Source organism: Chelonia mydas, chromosome 3 (assembly GCF_015237465.2).
Source record: "Chelonia mydas isolate rCheMyd1 chromosome 3, rCheMyd1.pri.v2, whole genome shotgun sequence".
NCBI lineage: Eukaryota > Metazoa > Chordata > Testudines > Cheloniidae > Chelonia > Chelonia mydas.
This window is the reverse complement of record NC_057851.1, coordinates 5,708,971-5,726,409: the sequence shown is the minus strand read 5'-3', so window position 1 is coordinate 5,726,409 and position 17,439 is coordinate 5,708,971. Positions and strand designations below refer to the sequence as shown.

The 17,439-nt window shown below is 43.4% G+C and overlaps 1 protein-coding gene across 24 annotated transcripts in view; it reads left to right on the top strand.

Annotated features, from left to right (window-relative positions):
- NCOA1 (nuclear receptor coactivator 1) overlaps nucleotides 1-17,439 on the top strand; it is a 353,482-nt gene that overhangs the window by 206,673 nt on the left and 129,370 nt on the right. For 23 of the 24 annotated variants that reach the window (XM_037893807.2, XM_037893795.2, XM_037893802.2 and 20 more), the window contains 2 exons: nucleotides 3,120-3,225; nucleotides 9,936-10,102. In XM_037893807.2, the coding sequence (XP_037749735.1) occupies nucleotides 3,137-3,225; nucleotides 9,936-10,102 (256 nt within the window). In that variant the 5' untranslated portion in view covers nucleotides 3,120-3,136. Of the gene's footprint in view, nucleotides 1-3,119; nucleotides 3,226-9,935; nucleotides 10,103-12,567; nucleotides 12,629-17,439 lie in introns of those variants that run through there. The other variant, XM_043542069.1, reaches the window with a different exon arrangement.

The following is a 17,439-nucleotide window of genomic DNA, read 5'->3' as shown; positions in this document are numbered from 1 at the left end:
TACATGTAATTTATCTAAATATTCTATAACTTTTTCTTCCGAATTTGGCCTGCATTCCTTCCGCTGATGTTAATATTAATTGTGTTTTGAGTGCCTGGTCACAATTTAGCTTTTTAGTGGGTACAGGCAAAATAGACATTAAGGATCTTGGCCTTCTTCATGTTATCTACCTGTCACCATTCATGTTGTCTGTTTTTACCTCTCCTTCCCTGCTAAGTACAGGACCTACACTTCCTTTGCCTTTCTCTTGCTCCTAATGTATGTAAAGAATCTCTTCTTATTGTCTTTTATGTCCCTTCCTAGATGTACTCGTTTGTGCCTTGTCCTTTCTGCTTTTGTCCCTACTTGCTTGTGTTATTCTTTTGTACTTCTCCTTAGCAATTTGTCCATCTTTCCTCTTTTTGTAGGATTCCTTTTTTTTTTTTTTTTTTTTTTTTTTGAAGTAATCAATATAGCTCCATCAGGAGCTCTTTAGCCTCTTACTAGTCGTCTTATCTTTTCTTCGCATCGGGATAGTTTGTTGTTGCTTCTTTAACATCTCTTTGAGAAACTGCCAGCTTTCCTAAACTCCTTTTTCTGCTCTTACTCCTTCCTTTACATAGAATCATGAAATCTGTTATTTCATGATCACTTTCACCCAAACTGTCTTCCACCTTCAAATTTGCAACCAATTCCTCCCTGTTAGTCAGAATAAAGTCTAAAATGATTTTCCTGCTGCCTGTTTCCTCCACATTGTGAAACACAAGGTTGTCCCCAATACATTCCAAAAAACGTATTGGAAATTTTGTATTTTGTTGTATTTCTTTTCTAACAGATGTCTGGGTAGTTAGTCCCCCATTACTACCAGATCATTTGTTCTGGGAATTTCTGTTTGTGTTGTTGAGTGTAGAAAGCCATGAGGCAAGTATCTGGAAGGGGTTGACTCTCAAATTGGTTTAAGTGTTTAATTTTTTTTAAATAACCCACTTTTAAAAACATAGCTTAATAGCTTAAGAGAATAGGTGGCCTGGATTTTAGCAGTGCTAGAAAGAAAGCTAATTAACCACCCTTAAGATACAGCCTTTTCTACCCATCCATACATAGAAAACTCTCATCCAGGCTCTTATCATCTTGTGTCTCGAATACTGCAACATCCTGTTCTCTGGCCTTGACAAATGCAATCTTGCCCCGCTCATATCTATTGAGACTGCTGCTGCAGAGGACATCCTCCTAGCCCATCGCTTTGCCATGTTACCCCCTCTTTTCCCTCCCCCTTTCTCTATTGTATCAAATATAAGGTGCTTGTCTTTGCCTTCAAGGCTCTACACAACTTATCTCTGATTCAGCAGCGAGACGCCGATCCCCATCTCTGATTAGCCCATGATGCCAGCAACCCTTGCCCACTTTTTAAATTTTTAAACAAGCATCGTCATGGTTACTCCTATGCTGCCCCTCACCCTTGGGAGGAGCTTCCTGTAAACATCTGTAAAGCTACTTCATTGTCCTTCAGATCTCCTTAAGTCTCTCCTTTGCTCTGTCATCTACAAAAAACTTGACAACAGTTAGACTGCTAGTGTGCTGAGACCACTGTGTATAATGCTGACCCGATGTTGTGTCATTGATTCCTTGTACTCCCCGGTCTCTCTTTATCAATCTGTTGATTCTTCTCTTCTGCTTAGATTGTAAACTCTTTGGGGCAGAGATCATTTTTCTGTTTTGTACAGCACCTAATAAAGTGGACTTCTTGTCCATTACTGGGGTGCCTAGATGTTATGGTGGTACAAATAATATTAAAAATAAAATAAAAGGCAACCTACATTATATGGAGAAATTGCAGGATAGAAATATCAGGTATTGAAATACCCCAAATCACCGGTTACTTTTGAAAATTCTTGTCAGTATATTTGGAATTTTGTTACTTCTTTGTTTAAATAAATAAGGTTGTATTTAAAAACTCCTAATTGGGGAGTGGTAGCAAATGGGATATTGCAATATTGTAACCCTCAACGCTTAGGAATTTTATTAAAGCTGCTAGGCAGGGATTTGCAAACGCTTTCCTAGTGTGGACCACATCTTAATAGAATGAGTGTCTAAAGTACACTTGCCTCTTCTGTGTCCTCTCGCGTGGACACCACCTCCTTCCGTCGATAATCCCATAACAGCGCTGCAGCATCTATAGCAGCAGCTGGGACAATGATAATAGGTTGTTTTTTTTTAAAAGCTTCTTTTAATGGAGCTGGAAACAAGGAGTGCCACCTGCCATGTGACCAGTCACGTAGTGGGAACCTCTGCACTAATGGAAGGTCTTAAGTCAACACTGATGCAAAATGGGAGAGGTACCAAACACAGAAGTCCAACTGTAAAGGGAGATGAAAACAATTTTGTTTTGGAGGGGGGGATGTTACATCCAACAACATGAGTTATTTCCAATTAATGTAAAGCCATATACTTAGAGAGAGAGTGAGGGAGTAGATAGCACAGACGCAAATGTGAGGGTGTGGGGCAGCTATCTAGAAATCAGAGAAACCAGAGGATGCTAAAGGTAACTGAAAATCACCTAACTGTGTCACACTGCCAAAAAATAAATAAATATAAATCAGTTCTCCCCTGTATATAGAGTGTTCTCATAACAAGGCTGTGTGCACAGAGCCCTTTGAAGATCATATCTGGAGTAGTGGGTGCTGTTCTGAACCTTGTTGGAGGGTATTGGGGAAAAAAACAGAGAAGGGCAATGGAAATGATACAAGAACCAGATTTAAAAGCAATGGGGGCAGGGGAAACTGAGGGAGTTCAATCCATATCATATAGAAGAAAAGAGATATAGAGGCTGAGGGCTTGTATGAGAGAAATACCTTCAAGGTGGTAATACACATGGTCTATTTTCTCCACTTGTACTTTCTACATAAGCTTCCTTTACAAGTTGGTGGGACGAGGCTTAAACTGAAGAAGGTAACACATTCTGGTGGAAGATTAGGGAGATGATGTTTAACATTAAGAGCAATTGGCTGCTGGAGTAGTTTTCTATTCGGTGGTCACCGGATTCGTGCTTTCTGGTATTCCTGTGTATGAATCATTCATTACCTGGTTGTAAGCTGCTCCCCCTGTCAGGTTCCTGATTCGTGTTTCTCTTTCGTGTATAGGTGCAAAGTAGCTCAACATGAGTGGCCTTGGGGACAGCTCAACAGATCCTGCTAACCCTGATTCCCGGAAGAGGAAGGGGTCGCCGTGTGATACGTTGGCCCAGAGGTACGTGCGCTGTTCCAAATCCATTTCTCCCACGTGGCTACTTTGTCATTCTAACCGCATCGTTCTGTCCCATCTGCTTGAGCAGATGGAGCAGGTTTCATCTACTCATAAATGTTCACACTTCCCACCAGAACTCAGCTCTACTTTTATTAGTGACTGTGGTGGAAGAGGGAACATGATGGAAATATAACTTTCCATCTGCTCTTCTTGCTTTTAGGCAGCAACTGATGATAGAGGCTCATTATCAAAGTTAATTTATTGATTTATAAATTGAGAGCATTTGGTGGTGGCATGGGGAGATATCGAGAGGGCTTTCTTGGTATGAGTTAGGGATGGTTGCATTACTTGTGAATGTCAAAGCCGTGTGTGAGGTCTTCAGGTCAGCCCAAGGCTTGTGCCTCCCTACAGGGTGCCCCAGCAATGCATATTTCCGTCAGGTTCCAAAGACCTTGGTGATGAGATTCTTTTACACCATCGTTCATTCAGGAGACACGTTAGTCTAAATTATAGTCATTTCCATGTGATTGTCCAAACAGCCCTAATGGCAGATTCCTTTCATAATTCAGCTTGCTCTAGAAATCTGCTCTTTGTGTGTGGCTTTCCCGGTAATTTTTCCATTGTGCTGCCCATTGGTTAAGGCTAAGCAAATCCAACATGTATTTCATTCTGATTTATGTAGTTGTGAGCATTGTAGCTAAGATGACTGTCATGCTGTGTGGTCCTTGCTGGCACTGGTGTGACTCTGTCAAGTCTGGCTGTTTCCCTTTTGGTTCAGCCTATGTTAGGAAAGAGTTTATTGCATTTTAGTGCCGCTGTTAAGTGTGTGCCACTGCTTCCTATGAAGCTGTTGTGCTCATCTTCACACAGCGCATGTGCAGTGACAATGCTCGGCGTTTGCTTTCTGTCCGTTCTGCACACATATGGACTTTTTGTATTTGACTGAAGTTGTGGCCGTTTCTAGACCGTAAATATAAAGATGGCAGTAAGTTGTTAATCTAGTAAAGAGGTTTAAGATGATTCTGTTTGATAACTTCAAATATTTTCTACTCACCTTTTCAGTGACTGCTTCTCCCTTCCTTTAGCAGTGAATCTTCTACGGAATTTCCAGACCTTCCAGTAGTGCTGATTACAATGGTGATTTGGGTTCATAGCCTAACTATGCCATCAACTTAAAAAATGAAACAATACATTTGGTGTAAACTGCAGTAATTCCACAAGAAACCTTTTTCTGGTAGCACTTATTTCCATCCCTAGCAAAGACTTCTATAGTACTGTGAGACATTTGCCATTGTGTAGGAGAGCAGGTGTTTGAATCAAAACTCTACCACGTGTACTAGGCCTGCCTAAAGCCCTGAATCTGCCGTAGAGCCCAATCCAATTAATTCTAGTGTTTCAACTGGAGCCAGATCATTCCCTTAGAGATGAACTCCCTTTGTCCCTCAAGCACAGTCCATGTCTGTGTGGAGCAAAGAAGGCCTGTATGCCTGTTCTTGAAGGCTCCATTGCCTAAATAAATAAGAATGTGCATGGTTCTGTTTCTTATATTTATTATAACTCCTTTCTTTATTAGGAAACCTGGCTCATAGCCCAATAGTAAAGTCCTTAAACCGGCCATGCATTTTCTTTTCTAACTAGCTTTCTCATTCTCCATTCTTGTAGTGATCACTCCCTCAGAAACCTTGCTATACAGATACAGAAAATCCTTAAGAATATTCAGAGTAAGAGCAGGCTTGGACAGTAGAATAGATTATACAGCTCCTTTCACACATAAGTAGGGGTCTACCAAATTCGTGGCCGTGAAAATCACGTCATGGACCGTGAAATATGGTCTCACCCGGGAAATATGGTCTCCGGCTGCCCAGCTGTGAAGGCAGAGCAGAGAATGGTGGCTGCTGCCAGGACACCAAGCTCAGAAGTAAGGGTGGCAATACCATGGCACCCTTACTTCTCTGCAGCTGCTGTCGGCAGCACTGCCTCTCTCCAGCCACCAGCTCTGAAGGCAGGGTAGAGAGCAGTGGCTGCTGGCTGGGCTCCCAGGTCTGAAGGCAGGACCGCAGCCAACAGCTGCAGAGAAATAAAGGTGGCATGGTACTGCCAACCTTAGTTCTGCGCTGCTGCTGGCAGCGGTGCTGCCTTGAGAGCTGGGCACCTAGGCAGCAGCCGCTGCTCTCCTGCCTCCCAGCTGCAGGCAGTGCTGCCACCAGCAACAGCGCAGAAGTAAGGGTGGCATTACTGCAACACCCTAATAGGCTTGCCACCCCCTTTTGGGTCCGGACCCCTAGTTTGAGAAACGCTGCGGAGAAATCACACATTTCCTATGGGTTGGTCACGGCATAAATAGAAAATTTCACAGATGTGTAACACATCTGCAAAATTTGCTATTTGTGCCATGACTAACCTGCAAAATTTGTGTGATTTCTCTGTGATTTAAGTAGACCCCTATACATAAGGTATCGAAAAGCACTTTGCAAAGTGCTAACTGGGATACCTGTATGCAAACGTGGCAGCCATTAGGAGCTTTCTCACAGATTGGGACACTGGAATGTGTTTCCCTAGGAGAGGGAATGTTGGCCAGTGCCCCGGTGCTATATCCTACTCTCTTCAGAAAGTGCTAATGAGATGTTTTAACTTCCACCGGTGACTGGCAGAGACAACTTCCTGCTCCACATCTTGTTCAAAGGCTGGAGTATGTAGCATGCTACAGAGCTACTTGAATTTCAGAATTCCTGTGTAAAAGCATGGACGGTTTCACAGTTACTGTGACAGGTTTCAGAGTAGCAGCCATGTTAGTTGGTATTCGCAAAAAGAAAAGGAGGACTTGTGGCACCTTAGAGACTAACAAATTTATTTGAGCATAAGCTTTCGTCCTGAAGTGAGCTGTAGCTCACGAAAGCTTATGCTCAAATAAATTTGTTAGTCTCTAAGGTGCCACAAGTCCTCCTTTTCTAGTTACTGTGATGATACTCCAGAGTCATAAAGAACAGCCCACTGCTATAATATTCTCCTGATGCTTTTATGTAGGGAAAATCGGCCTATTCTCCCTCCCACAACTTGAAAGTTGCCACAGCAACAGTGGCATTAAGTTTTTTTTTCACCAAATGAGTTCACCCACAACAAGTAGCTTTTCTTCTTTTTCCCTTTTGATTCACAGAGAGGGGAGGAAATTAATTTGACCTTAACTGAAATACCTATTCGACTCTATTGAGACATTTACCTGCCCTTTAATAAGCAAAGAGGACCTACCTGTGTGTGAGTCTGAATGTTTTGCAAAATGACTCACTGCAGTGGAGTTGGTTGCTGCTCTGTATTCATCTGCATGGCTCAGTGTGGTATGTGGGGTGTTTCTGTGACTTGCTTATAAAGTGATCCACTAGATTTGCTTTAGTTGCTTTTGCAAACAGAGATTGATTGCAGTTTTTCTTTTTTTCTTTTTTGTTTTTGTTTTTCTTTCATTCAAACTTTTACCTTTTAACTTATGAAATCTCAGACCTTTGGCATTGTGCCTCATATTTCTCTTTGGTATCTCACCAGAAAATTTTATTGGCCTCTTTACAGCATGCTCTGTGGAGTGTATGTATGTTAATATGTTGAGTAACATTTCCTTTGAAATGCATATGGGAGTGGGGGTGGGGAGATCACACTTTTCAGATAGATGTTCTCTTTCACATACCTCTAGGCCCCTGCCAAGTGCATTAGATCCCTGGAGCTAATGTAATTGGGTATAGTTTAGTCCTTCCCTTGATGTAAGTGGGTCACTTCCTAGAGCACAAAAGTTACTTCAGATTTCACTGATACCAATTACAAAAAGAGGATAAGATGATAGCCTGGACAGACCCAACAATTTTGCGGAAGGTGGAACTCAAACTTGCCACTGGCCTGTTCACATTAACATTTAACTATTTGCTTGGGTATGATACAGCTACCAACCACTTCATTGTCAGCTGCCTGATGGGAGAATGAATGTAACTGTACACACTCCTGAGTTAGCAGCCAATCATTATCTGATCCTGTAAAAGTTATTGGACAGTGCTGCCTGTCTCCCTGAAAAGGCCTAGCAGTCACTTGTTACCTGTCACTTAACAGGAATCTAAGCTACACAGATTTGGCAAACCAGACTTGAAATGTTATTCCTTTTCTCCACACTGTGGAGTTGCCCATAGTCAGGTAGTTGATTATTTTTCAAAATACAGATTCTTCTGGGAGACCACCTGGCTCCTGATCTGCTGTATCAGCTGATCAGAAAGTTAACTCTCTGGCTTCTCAACCCTATGCACAGCAGTTTGGGGAAGGAGAAAGGACAACAAGGTGTAGGAAGGTGAACCTCAGCCTAATGGAGGCACCAGGGAGGAGCCAGAGTTCCAGAACGGTGAGGGGCATGATGGTCCATCTAGGAGTGTGTGCAATTGTTAGTTGTTTACAGAGAGTCCAAGCCACAGTGAAGAGGACAGAGGAGAGTGCACACCCGTCAGGGCTAGCAGAAAAAATTAATAATATTGTTCGAAATGAATAAGAAAAAGGAACAACTCTGTAAACCCCGGAACATCTGTGCAGTGTGTGCATAGAGTTTCCTGTGGGTATATGGGTGTGTAGTTGGCTGGATATTTGGGGATGGAATAATCTCTAAGGAGCCTAAGCAGTAGCTGCAGACATATCAGAGTGCTGCTCGCTGTACGCTGGTCGTAAGCATTTCGTATGTGTCCACTTTTACAGAGTGACTACCACAGAGGTGCGCAAACTATGTCCCGTGGGCCACACCTGGACTGTCCTGCCCGACCCCTGAGCTCCTGGCCCTGGAGGCTAGTCCCTGGCCCCTCCCCTGCTCTCCCCCCTCCCCTGCAGCTACGCTGCCATACAGGGAGCGTGGCTTGCGCCCGCCCACCTCCCAGGCTTTCCAATAAGCCTGTCCTGCTGCTCTGAGTGGCGTGGTGGGGGGGGGGTTAGATAAGGGGCAGGAGGTCCTGGGGGGCAGTCAGGGGACAGTTGGATGGGGTGGAGGTTCGGGCGGCAGTCAGGAGACAGGGAGCAGGGGGGTTGGATAGGGGGTGGGGTCCTGGGGAGACAGTTAGGGACGGGGGTCCCAGGAGGGGGCAGTCAGGGGACAAGGAGTGTGGGGGGGGTTGGATGGGTTGGGGGTCCCGGGGGGCCTGTCGGGGGCGGGGGTGTGGTTAGGGGTTGGGACAGTCAGGGGACAGGGAGAAGGAGGGGGTTGGATAGGGGGTGGGGCCCTGGGGGGGCGGTTAGGGGTGGGGGGTCCTGGGAGTGGGCGGTCAGGGGACAAGGAGCAGGGGGGTTGGATGGAGGTTCTGAGGGGGGCAGTCAGGGGGCGGGGGCCAGGCTGTTTGCGGAGGCACAGCCTTCCCTACCCAGCCCTCCATACCTTTTTGCAACCCTGATGTGGCCCTCGGGCCAAAAAGTTTGCCCACCTCTGGACTACCACATACAGAAGATGGAACTGATCACTTTTTGCAGCCTTTAGCTTGTTCCTCTGCACAACCTCCTGCACTGGCTGGACAGAACTTGACTGCATGCTCATAGAATTTTCAGTCCCCAACATATTCCTTTTAATTTTCCCTGTCTCTTTCCATCCGATGAATGTACCTTGTAGCATTTGCCTTATGATCTGGAAACTGTTCTAGCTCAGTTTCAAAATTGTGGCCTGTTTGTGACCTACCACTCATCTCACATCAGCTTGTTAATTATTGAGAATAATCCATTTTTAGACGATATTTTCTGAAATCATTTATTATTCTGTGTCCTTCTGAAGGTTGCAAGGAAGGTGATTTGACTGTTTTTATAAAAACTTTTATTTAGCAAATAGTGTGTATATATACATTTTTACTTCATTATAAGAGAATTCTATAAGAGAATCTCCATTAGCTGTTAAGAGTATAAGGCCTATGATGCACATTTGAGCAGTTCTGATTCCACTCAGTAGAGGTTTCAGAGTGGTAGCCATGTTAGTCTGTATCAGCAAAAAAAAAGAGGTTAGTGATAGAGAGGGGGGCGTGTGTGTGTGTCACAGAGCAGTTCATTGCACTCTTTTCCTGTTCGCCGTGTCTTTGGCACAGAAATATGTTATAGTCTCTAGAGGGACTCTCATGAGAGCTAAGTTACAGCTCAGCTGTTGGCAGTTTGTCCACACCTCTGAATTTTGCCATAGGGAAAGAGTTCATGGGGAAGTATGTGGCCCTTTCATTTGGCTCTGACCTCAAGGAGGAGAGCTGCTGTTGGCATTTGTTGGGATGATATCAATAGCAATACTGCTTTTCATCCCAGTCCTGCCACTGAAGTCAACTAAAAATAAAATGTGAATCTTCAGTGGACTTTGTTGATCCTTTGTGTGTGACGTTAGGACTGTTTTGCACCAGCTTGAATGCTGGCTTTGGCAAGGTAAGTGGCACTGCAGGTTTATAGTTCACTTTCTGAAATAAGCAAGGAGTCCTGAATGTTGGTTTCTAAAAAGATATCATCTTTGAGGAACGTATTGAGTCTGCATTGTGCATGTCTTCCTGGGCTTTCGTTCTGTGACTCATTCTGCATAAAAATAGGCAAGGGCCTGAACCAAATCGTCCTGCATTTTGCAGACATTCAGATTGCAGCTTCGTCCTGTCTCTAAGCAGAGAAGTTTCTGGGTGCCTGATAGACACACACATGCCTGTTTGGGGGAAGCAGTGGGAAAGTCATTAACCTGGAGTTTTGTTTTGTCACAGCAATGAAAAGCGACGCCGGGAGCAAGAGAATAAATACTTAGAGGAGCTGGCGGAGCTGCTGTCGGCAAACATTGGCGACATCGACACCCTGAGTGTCAAGCCAGACAAATGCAAGATTCTAAAAAAGACGGTCGACCAAATCCAGCAGATGAAGAGGTTGGAACAAGGTAAGGCTTGAACTCTGGGGCTGTGAGCCTGATAGAAAGACCATGCTCTGTTTGCATCGGCAGTATTGATTAAGTTACAAACAATAACCATGACATAGAGACAATTCTCTTTTATATAGTTTTTCTTCTCCCACTTGTAAGGCATTTCCATGAAAGAAAGTATCATTTGTTTCTGCAGATGGTTACTTGAAGTCATAATATTCTGTTTGTGATGATGTCCTCATTTCCAGAGTGATCGGTTAAGCACTATAAGTCTGAACACTCTAATGCTGAGCATTTATCTGGTTTATCCTGGAAGTGCTTTACCAGCACTGAGCCCAGTTCTAATTCACACGGGTCATCCTTCCTCCTATGAGCATTCCCATTAATTTGAACAGGACTGCTCTTAAAAGTGAAGTTTCCAGGATCAAGCTTGTTAACTAATGAATCTCTGATGTCACTGTAAGGTAGGTACATATGCATTAAACCCATTTTAAAGATGGGTAGGATGAGAGGTTGAGGAGGGCGTGGCTTTAGGAGCTGGTATTAGATTTTAGAAATTTTTCCTGGCTCTTAGTCTTGTGCTTGTATTGCTAGACCAGGCTTCTCTTCTATGTGACTTTAAGCAAGGAGAAAGCATCAGAAACAGTGAACTCTTTAAAGACCAACTTTTGTGCCATTGTCCCTAGTCATTTAAAAAGAGGAAGGAGACATTCAGAATGCTCTCTGAATAGAATGCTTTCTCCGAGCTTTCCACATGGCATCAGGAGGCCTTTAAAGAAAAAAAGGGGATGTTTCTATATCAGTTTGTCAATAAATGAAAGCTTTGCTTAGCATCCCAAGGAGTTCTGCAGTGCTGAAGGTCTGGGGATGTGGGGCAGTGGTTTAGTTGTTACAGGAATAGGACTGGGCATCAGGAGATCTGGGTTTTCTGCCCAGCTTTGCCACACAGTTGCACTGTGTGACCTTGAGCGATTAATTTAACTTCATCTTACATGGTTCCCCATCTGCTCAATGAATCTAAACATTACCTATCCATCCATCACTGATGTGTCTGGGCACCATAAACAAAATTAAGAGAAGAATCATTTCTGTCTGAAAAAGACCCGCCTCTCCCTCATTTGAAGCTGTTGTATTGACAGGGATAATTCTCCCATCCTTCACCTTTGTGAGGCTAAATTTATTGTTTGAAAAGCACTTTGGGACCCTCAGATGAAAGTCACTTGAAGTAGTCCTTTTGGGGTTGAAGTTCACCCCTGTGCAGATCAAGCCCAAACCATATGCGCCACGTAAATCCAAAGGTCTTAGGAAACCAGGATTAAGTGCTGCATGTAGAACCCACAAGTAAGTATGTGTTATAGGTCCCCTTCTGTGCCAGTCTGCAGAGGATATGAGTGGTTACAACCCCCAGCTGTGCTCACTCTGTAGCAGCTCATGCTTTTAGCTCTGGAGATACCTGGTTGGGGCAGCCATCACATAGTCCTTGGGGTGAATTTCACCCATTAGTAACCGAGGCAAGACAGGCTTGCCCAAGCTTCAGCCAATTCCTTTTGCCAAAATTCATGCTGGACGTTTTCAGAATTAAATATTGTTGCCTTGTAACAGATGTTGAAGATTTCATAAACACAGTACTTGGCTTGTGTATGTGTGCGCTAACTTCAATCCTATTTAGTTCTTCATTGAGTACACCGTTTTAGGTTGTATGTGCAGGAGCCATTGGCATGGATCCTCCTCACACACTATTATTTTAGGAATGGAAATGCAGAACGCAGACTCCATAGAGTTAAAAAGGGGGAGAGGGGGCTGTTGTGAAACAGTCATCTCTGATTAAGTGTTGTGTGTGTTACTTAGCCGTACTGTCGTCGCAAAGAAACAGGGAAACTGTTTTCAGATTTCATTCAGGTTACGGCTGAAATCTGAAAAGAATTTCATAGTGGGTAGGTACTTAAGAGGTTCTTAGTTACTGGCACTTCAGTATTCATTAGTTTTCTTGACATTGCACAGCAGGGCTGAACATTAACTAGGATAAGTGCTACTTAAAAATATTGTTCCTTGAACTTTGTTCTGTATTACCGGCTTATTTGGTACTGCACTGCACTGCTGAAGAAATGAAATTTCACCTCTGCGTTTTCTTAGCTAGCATTTCACTGCAGAGGCATTTAGCCTGAGAAGATGATGGAGAGATGTTGAAATGTCAGTACATTTGCGCTGGGGTCACGAGAAGCTTTTTCAATACTTGCATTTGTACCGAATGTTACACACATGTTGTTTGTTTCCTTATCTCCTTTCTGTTCTCCCCTCGTCTTTATTTCCATGTAGCCCCAGTCGAGAATCACTTAGTGTCAGCTGATTGCTTAGGTTCTGGTTTTGCTTCGGAAGCATTGTGAATGGCAGAGCATCTACTGCAAAGCCAGAGGACTTGCATTATGATGTGTTGAGAGCAAGGGAAGCCAAAGCTCTGTCTGAGGAAAAGGGTCACATACATCTTGGGAGTGCATCTAATGTGGCCTACGACAGCACTCAGAAGCACAGTGAAAACTTTCACAGGTACAGCCGCCCTCGGTGCCCAGCTAGACAACAGCAGCCAAGAGCATGCTTAATGCCATAGGGTTAGAGATGGGAATAAGACTTGAGGCTTATCCAGAAATAGTGGAGCATTTTACATCAAGATGAGGCAAGGACTTCAGTGCGTGGTCAAGTCAAGTCAGCAGCTCAGTGTGTTGCAATGTGTTGGACAGATGAAGTCTAGGAACATCCATCTGTTATCGCTGGGCAGCCTAATGGGTTAAGAGCCACTCGTGGGCGCACTCTCGTGAATGGAAAGCTGTATATTTGTGGTGTCAAGACTTTAAGTGGAGTGTACCCACTTGGCAGTGGTGTGATGATAAGGAATTCATTAGTTTTACAACACCTACATGTGTGAGAGAGAATGTGAGAATGTGTGTGAGTTTGTTGTGCGCTCTTCATTCCTGTGCTGCTACTCTTACTGCACTGCAACAGGTGTTCCCCAACACAAGAATTACAAATCCGAATCCCACATGCAGGTGTTCAAATGGGCACTTACTTATGTAAAGCTTGCCTTATGTTACATACACCTCTCTCTCTCTCTCTCTCTGTATATATATAGTGATTGCATGTGGGCAAGGCAAGCTTTAAAAAAACCACACATACACCTAAAAGCTCATCTGAGCATCCAGTTGGTTGTCTGTTAGTGAGCCCACCTGTGGAATTTAACTTGTTTTCCAGCAATGACCAGAGTAGGGCAGGGTTCTTGGCACTGGGCCACATAACTGTTGACATTTTTGGTGGACAGCACAACACTAACACGGGGAAATATATATATGATAATCCATTTTTATTGTTGCAATGCTTAATTTAAAAAACAAAATAGCCAACTAAAATAATCTGCCCAATGGGGAACATAATTGATAGGAAAAGGAGAAATGTTACACTGAACGTGCAAACAGAGCAGCAGAGGCGGAGGGAATTTAAATGAAGTAGTAGGGGACCAAAATCCCTTTAAATTCTGTTAGAAAATTCCTAAATGAAAGCCTGTGTTGAGTGCCGAGCACTTATCAGAGTTCTCTGCAAATTGTGAAGTTATGGGAGCCAGCAGGTGTAAGCTCATAATGAATGGAAACAATCTACAATTCAGCCACTTCTTGCCAAGTGTTCACTCACTAGTGGAAGTTTCCTGCACTGTCAGCCTTGAAGAGTTTTGTTTCTCCTGAAGATTTAGAGGTCACATCTCCTCAGCTTTTCCTCCCCAAAATCATCTTTGTGTCTCTCTCTCTGCAGGATCTTACTTCTTTTTGTCCCACAAAATGGTGGAAGAACCAAAAGGAGGCAGGAAATCTTGTAAATGCATCACATAGATCAGCTAATCCCTCCCTCCCCATCCCCCAGCACGCCTGGCGGCTGTTATTTAAAGTATGAAGCAAATGCTTTTAGAAAAGATTCCTAGGTTTGGACACATTCCAATGTTAGTAATGTACAGTTGGCAGAACAAGCCGTTTGCGGCTGTGGCAACAACCTGAAATTCATCTGCCAAGACAGCAATAAATGCAGCAGAGGAAGGGTCCAGAAAGTTAATTTTTCAGCACTCATCTGTCCCACAAAAGTTTTTAGATTTTGAGTTAGTGCAACGTTGTGAATTTTGCTTTTCAGGCCTTCGATAGTGCTTTAGCAAAGTCCCTTAGACAGGGACGAGAACAAAAGCTCACTGCAGTCATTTGGGCCACACGTAACATTGGAGTGAAAAGGGAAAAATAATTGAATCCAGGTGTCTTGTTGAACATAATATTTTTAATAGGCTTGCTATTGTGGGCATGCCTGGAGGCAGGGGAGCAGGGATAGATTCAGAAGTTCGGAGTTTCCTAAGAATTTGGGAAACTTGTCCCATAATGAGTTTGGTGGTGGGGAGATTTTTGTTGGATGAACGTGGGGCCACATGATAGATGCTAGTCACATTTTTAAGTGCTTTGCAGGAAGGCTCCCAAACGTCATGTTGATGGACCCATGAAATAACCTGGATAGTACTGATGCACTTACCAAATGTAGATCAACCCATCCAAGGTGCTGCCTCCACCATAGGTCCATTACACAGATCTATGCCACTTCACTTTAAACCAGCTTGCTAGATAAGGTGTTAATAGTTCATTGAGAGAGTAATCCTTAAAAGCTGACCTAGAGAGGCAGGACGTACATCCAAGAAGGTCCTGCTTCTGAGATTTAATCAATCTTTGTTTCGCAAATCAACTGGGAGGGGAGAAAGAGATGACTTTATGGCGATAAGGCCCTGCTTGCTGTACAGTAGAAATGGTACATTTTGTAGTGCTTTGTCCATATTACTTTAAAAAGGTCAGTGAAGGCAGCGAGGTCTGTAGGAATGAGCACAGGATAGAAAATCAGGAATTGCTGAGTTCTAATCCAGGCTGTGTAGCTGACTCACTCTGTGGCCTTGAGTAAGTCACTTTACTTTTACATGCCGCAGTTTCCTCATCTGAAAAATGGGTAACATATTTGCTCACCTACCCCAAACAGGTGTTATAAGGATTAATATCTGTGCAATATTTTGAACACACAACGTGAAAGATAAATGCTATCTATTATTATTTAGTTGCCTATGTAGATTGTAAGCTCTTTGGGACAGGGCCTTCTTTTTGCTACATATTTGTACAGTGCTTAAAACAGTGGAGCCTTGGCCCATCATTGAGGCTTCTAGGTCCTATTTGCAGAATACTGCTACTAATTCTCAAGTGGTGGGGCCTCCATTATTCCCCTGGGACACTGTTCCCACAGGCTAATGGACTCAGTTTCCCAATTCACTCTGATTTTTCCCTTTTTTAATTTCATCTCTTCACCGCTCATTATATTCTCTTCCCCCTCCTACCTTCAAACACACAGTTTACAATTCTTCTACCTCCTTGGTGTTTACAACCTTCAAATGTTTGCTCATTGTTCTCATAGCCTCACTTACCCACACTACTGTATACAGATTCAGCCTATTTAATTTTCCGTCACAAATCCAACCCCGGTGATTTTATTGCTCTTTCTGAACTCCCTTCAATTTATCAATATCTTTCTGGCAGTGAGATGCCTAGGACTGAACACATTGTTCCAGGTGAGGTCACCCCGGAGCCAAATAAAGAGAGACTGACTCTTTGCTCTAAGACAGGATGCAGCTCCGCTCTGCTGGGATGTGTGTCTTGGTTTTTGGAAGGATATTTTTTTCCGAATTTTAAATAAATAAGTTCCTTGTGTGAAGGCACTAGCCTTTGTGTTACAAAACAAATAGCGGGAAAGAGTCTGGAAGGAGAGGGGTGGGGAAGTCCCTGGTGCTGGTGGATCTATTGTCAGAGAGAGGGTATTTTTTCCCTTTTAGACTTACCAACCTTGACTGTGTCCATTTTAAGACTGTCACCCAATCATTTGCCCCAAACACCCCTCCATTGATAGGTTGCTTAACTTCTTTTCAAAGTGGTAGTTTAAATGCAGCATCTTAATACCATAAATCAAATAGTATTGAACTTTTGATCAGGATCTGCAAACTCTATCATCACCCCAGAGGATTGTCCTTGAAAACCCTCCTAACAAGTATTACAAGTAAATCTACAGCAAAGAATATTCAAGGGGGACCACCTTTTTTCCCCCTACTGTATTTGCTTTTTTGCTGTTTGCTTTCTTCTGCTCCTGCTGTGCTGCAGTACATCATTAGTGCTCTGTGGAGATCAGTGTTTAGAACCAGAGTTACTTCTGTGTTCATTAGTTCAGCAGGTACATCCCCCTGTTCTGCGTCCACAGTATTTGGTATGCCGATTATTTAGTTAGTACCCAGTAGCCCCAGTCAATTTATTCCATGGTCTCCAAAATAAAGGAGTTTATTCCATGGCTACCGTGACCGTGTCTCATACCACTTATAAATCCTACATAGGCAACTATGAACTCTCAGGCTGTCCATGCAGACAAAGGGGTTCTCATGGCAGAAGGGAGATCATAAGAATGAACCCTCTGCCCTCCTGTGTGTGGTGTGGTGGTAGTGTTAGGTTCAGTTTGCAGATCTTTAATAATAGTATTTCTGTTACAGTGCTGCCTATAAAACTTGACTGATCTGTGGATGTTTTAGTAGTGTGGTGGACTAGGAATTATCTTCTCTTATAAATATTCACTATTGTACCAGATGTGATCATTGTGCTGTGAGCGTCCTCCCTCTGTTTTCACCTGCTGTCTCGTCATATGTTTAGACTGTAAGCTCTTTGCGGCACTGTGTTTGTACAGCATCTAAACCAACAGGGCCTGATTCTTCGTTGGGCCATCTATGCAGTGAATCTAGCATTGGTGAAAGATGGGAGATTGACAGCCCTGGACTGACTGCTTCCATCCACTGAGCAGGTTCGGCAAAGCCAATAATGGTGTGAGCTTTCAGAAGCTGCCCTGCTGAAGCATCTTCAGTCTGAGTTGGGGGAGACTCTGTCAGGGACAAGAGAGGAATTTAGGCTCAATGGTTCATTTTGTAGTAAAAGTGATGATAACATTTGCATGGTTCTGTGTATGTTTATTAAAGATCTTAAAATTAAACAGCACAAGAATACTGGGAGCAAATATTATATGCACTCTACAGGTAAGGAAACTGAGGCACAGAGAGACTGTCCAAGTTTACACCAGAAGCCAGTGGCAGAACAGGGATTAGCACTCTGTTAGACTTCCTAGCTCCCAGTGACGTACTAGAACACTAGGCCTTAGCCCTAATGGACTGGGCTGAGATTGTTTTCAGTTAGTGACCATTTTTATGAATTTTTTTGCAGTGTAAACATTTATCCCTTATGAACTAGACTGAGACCCACCAAACTCATTTCACA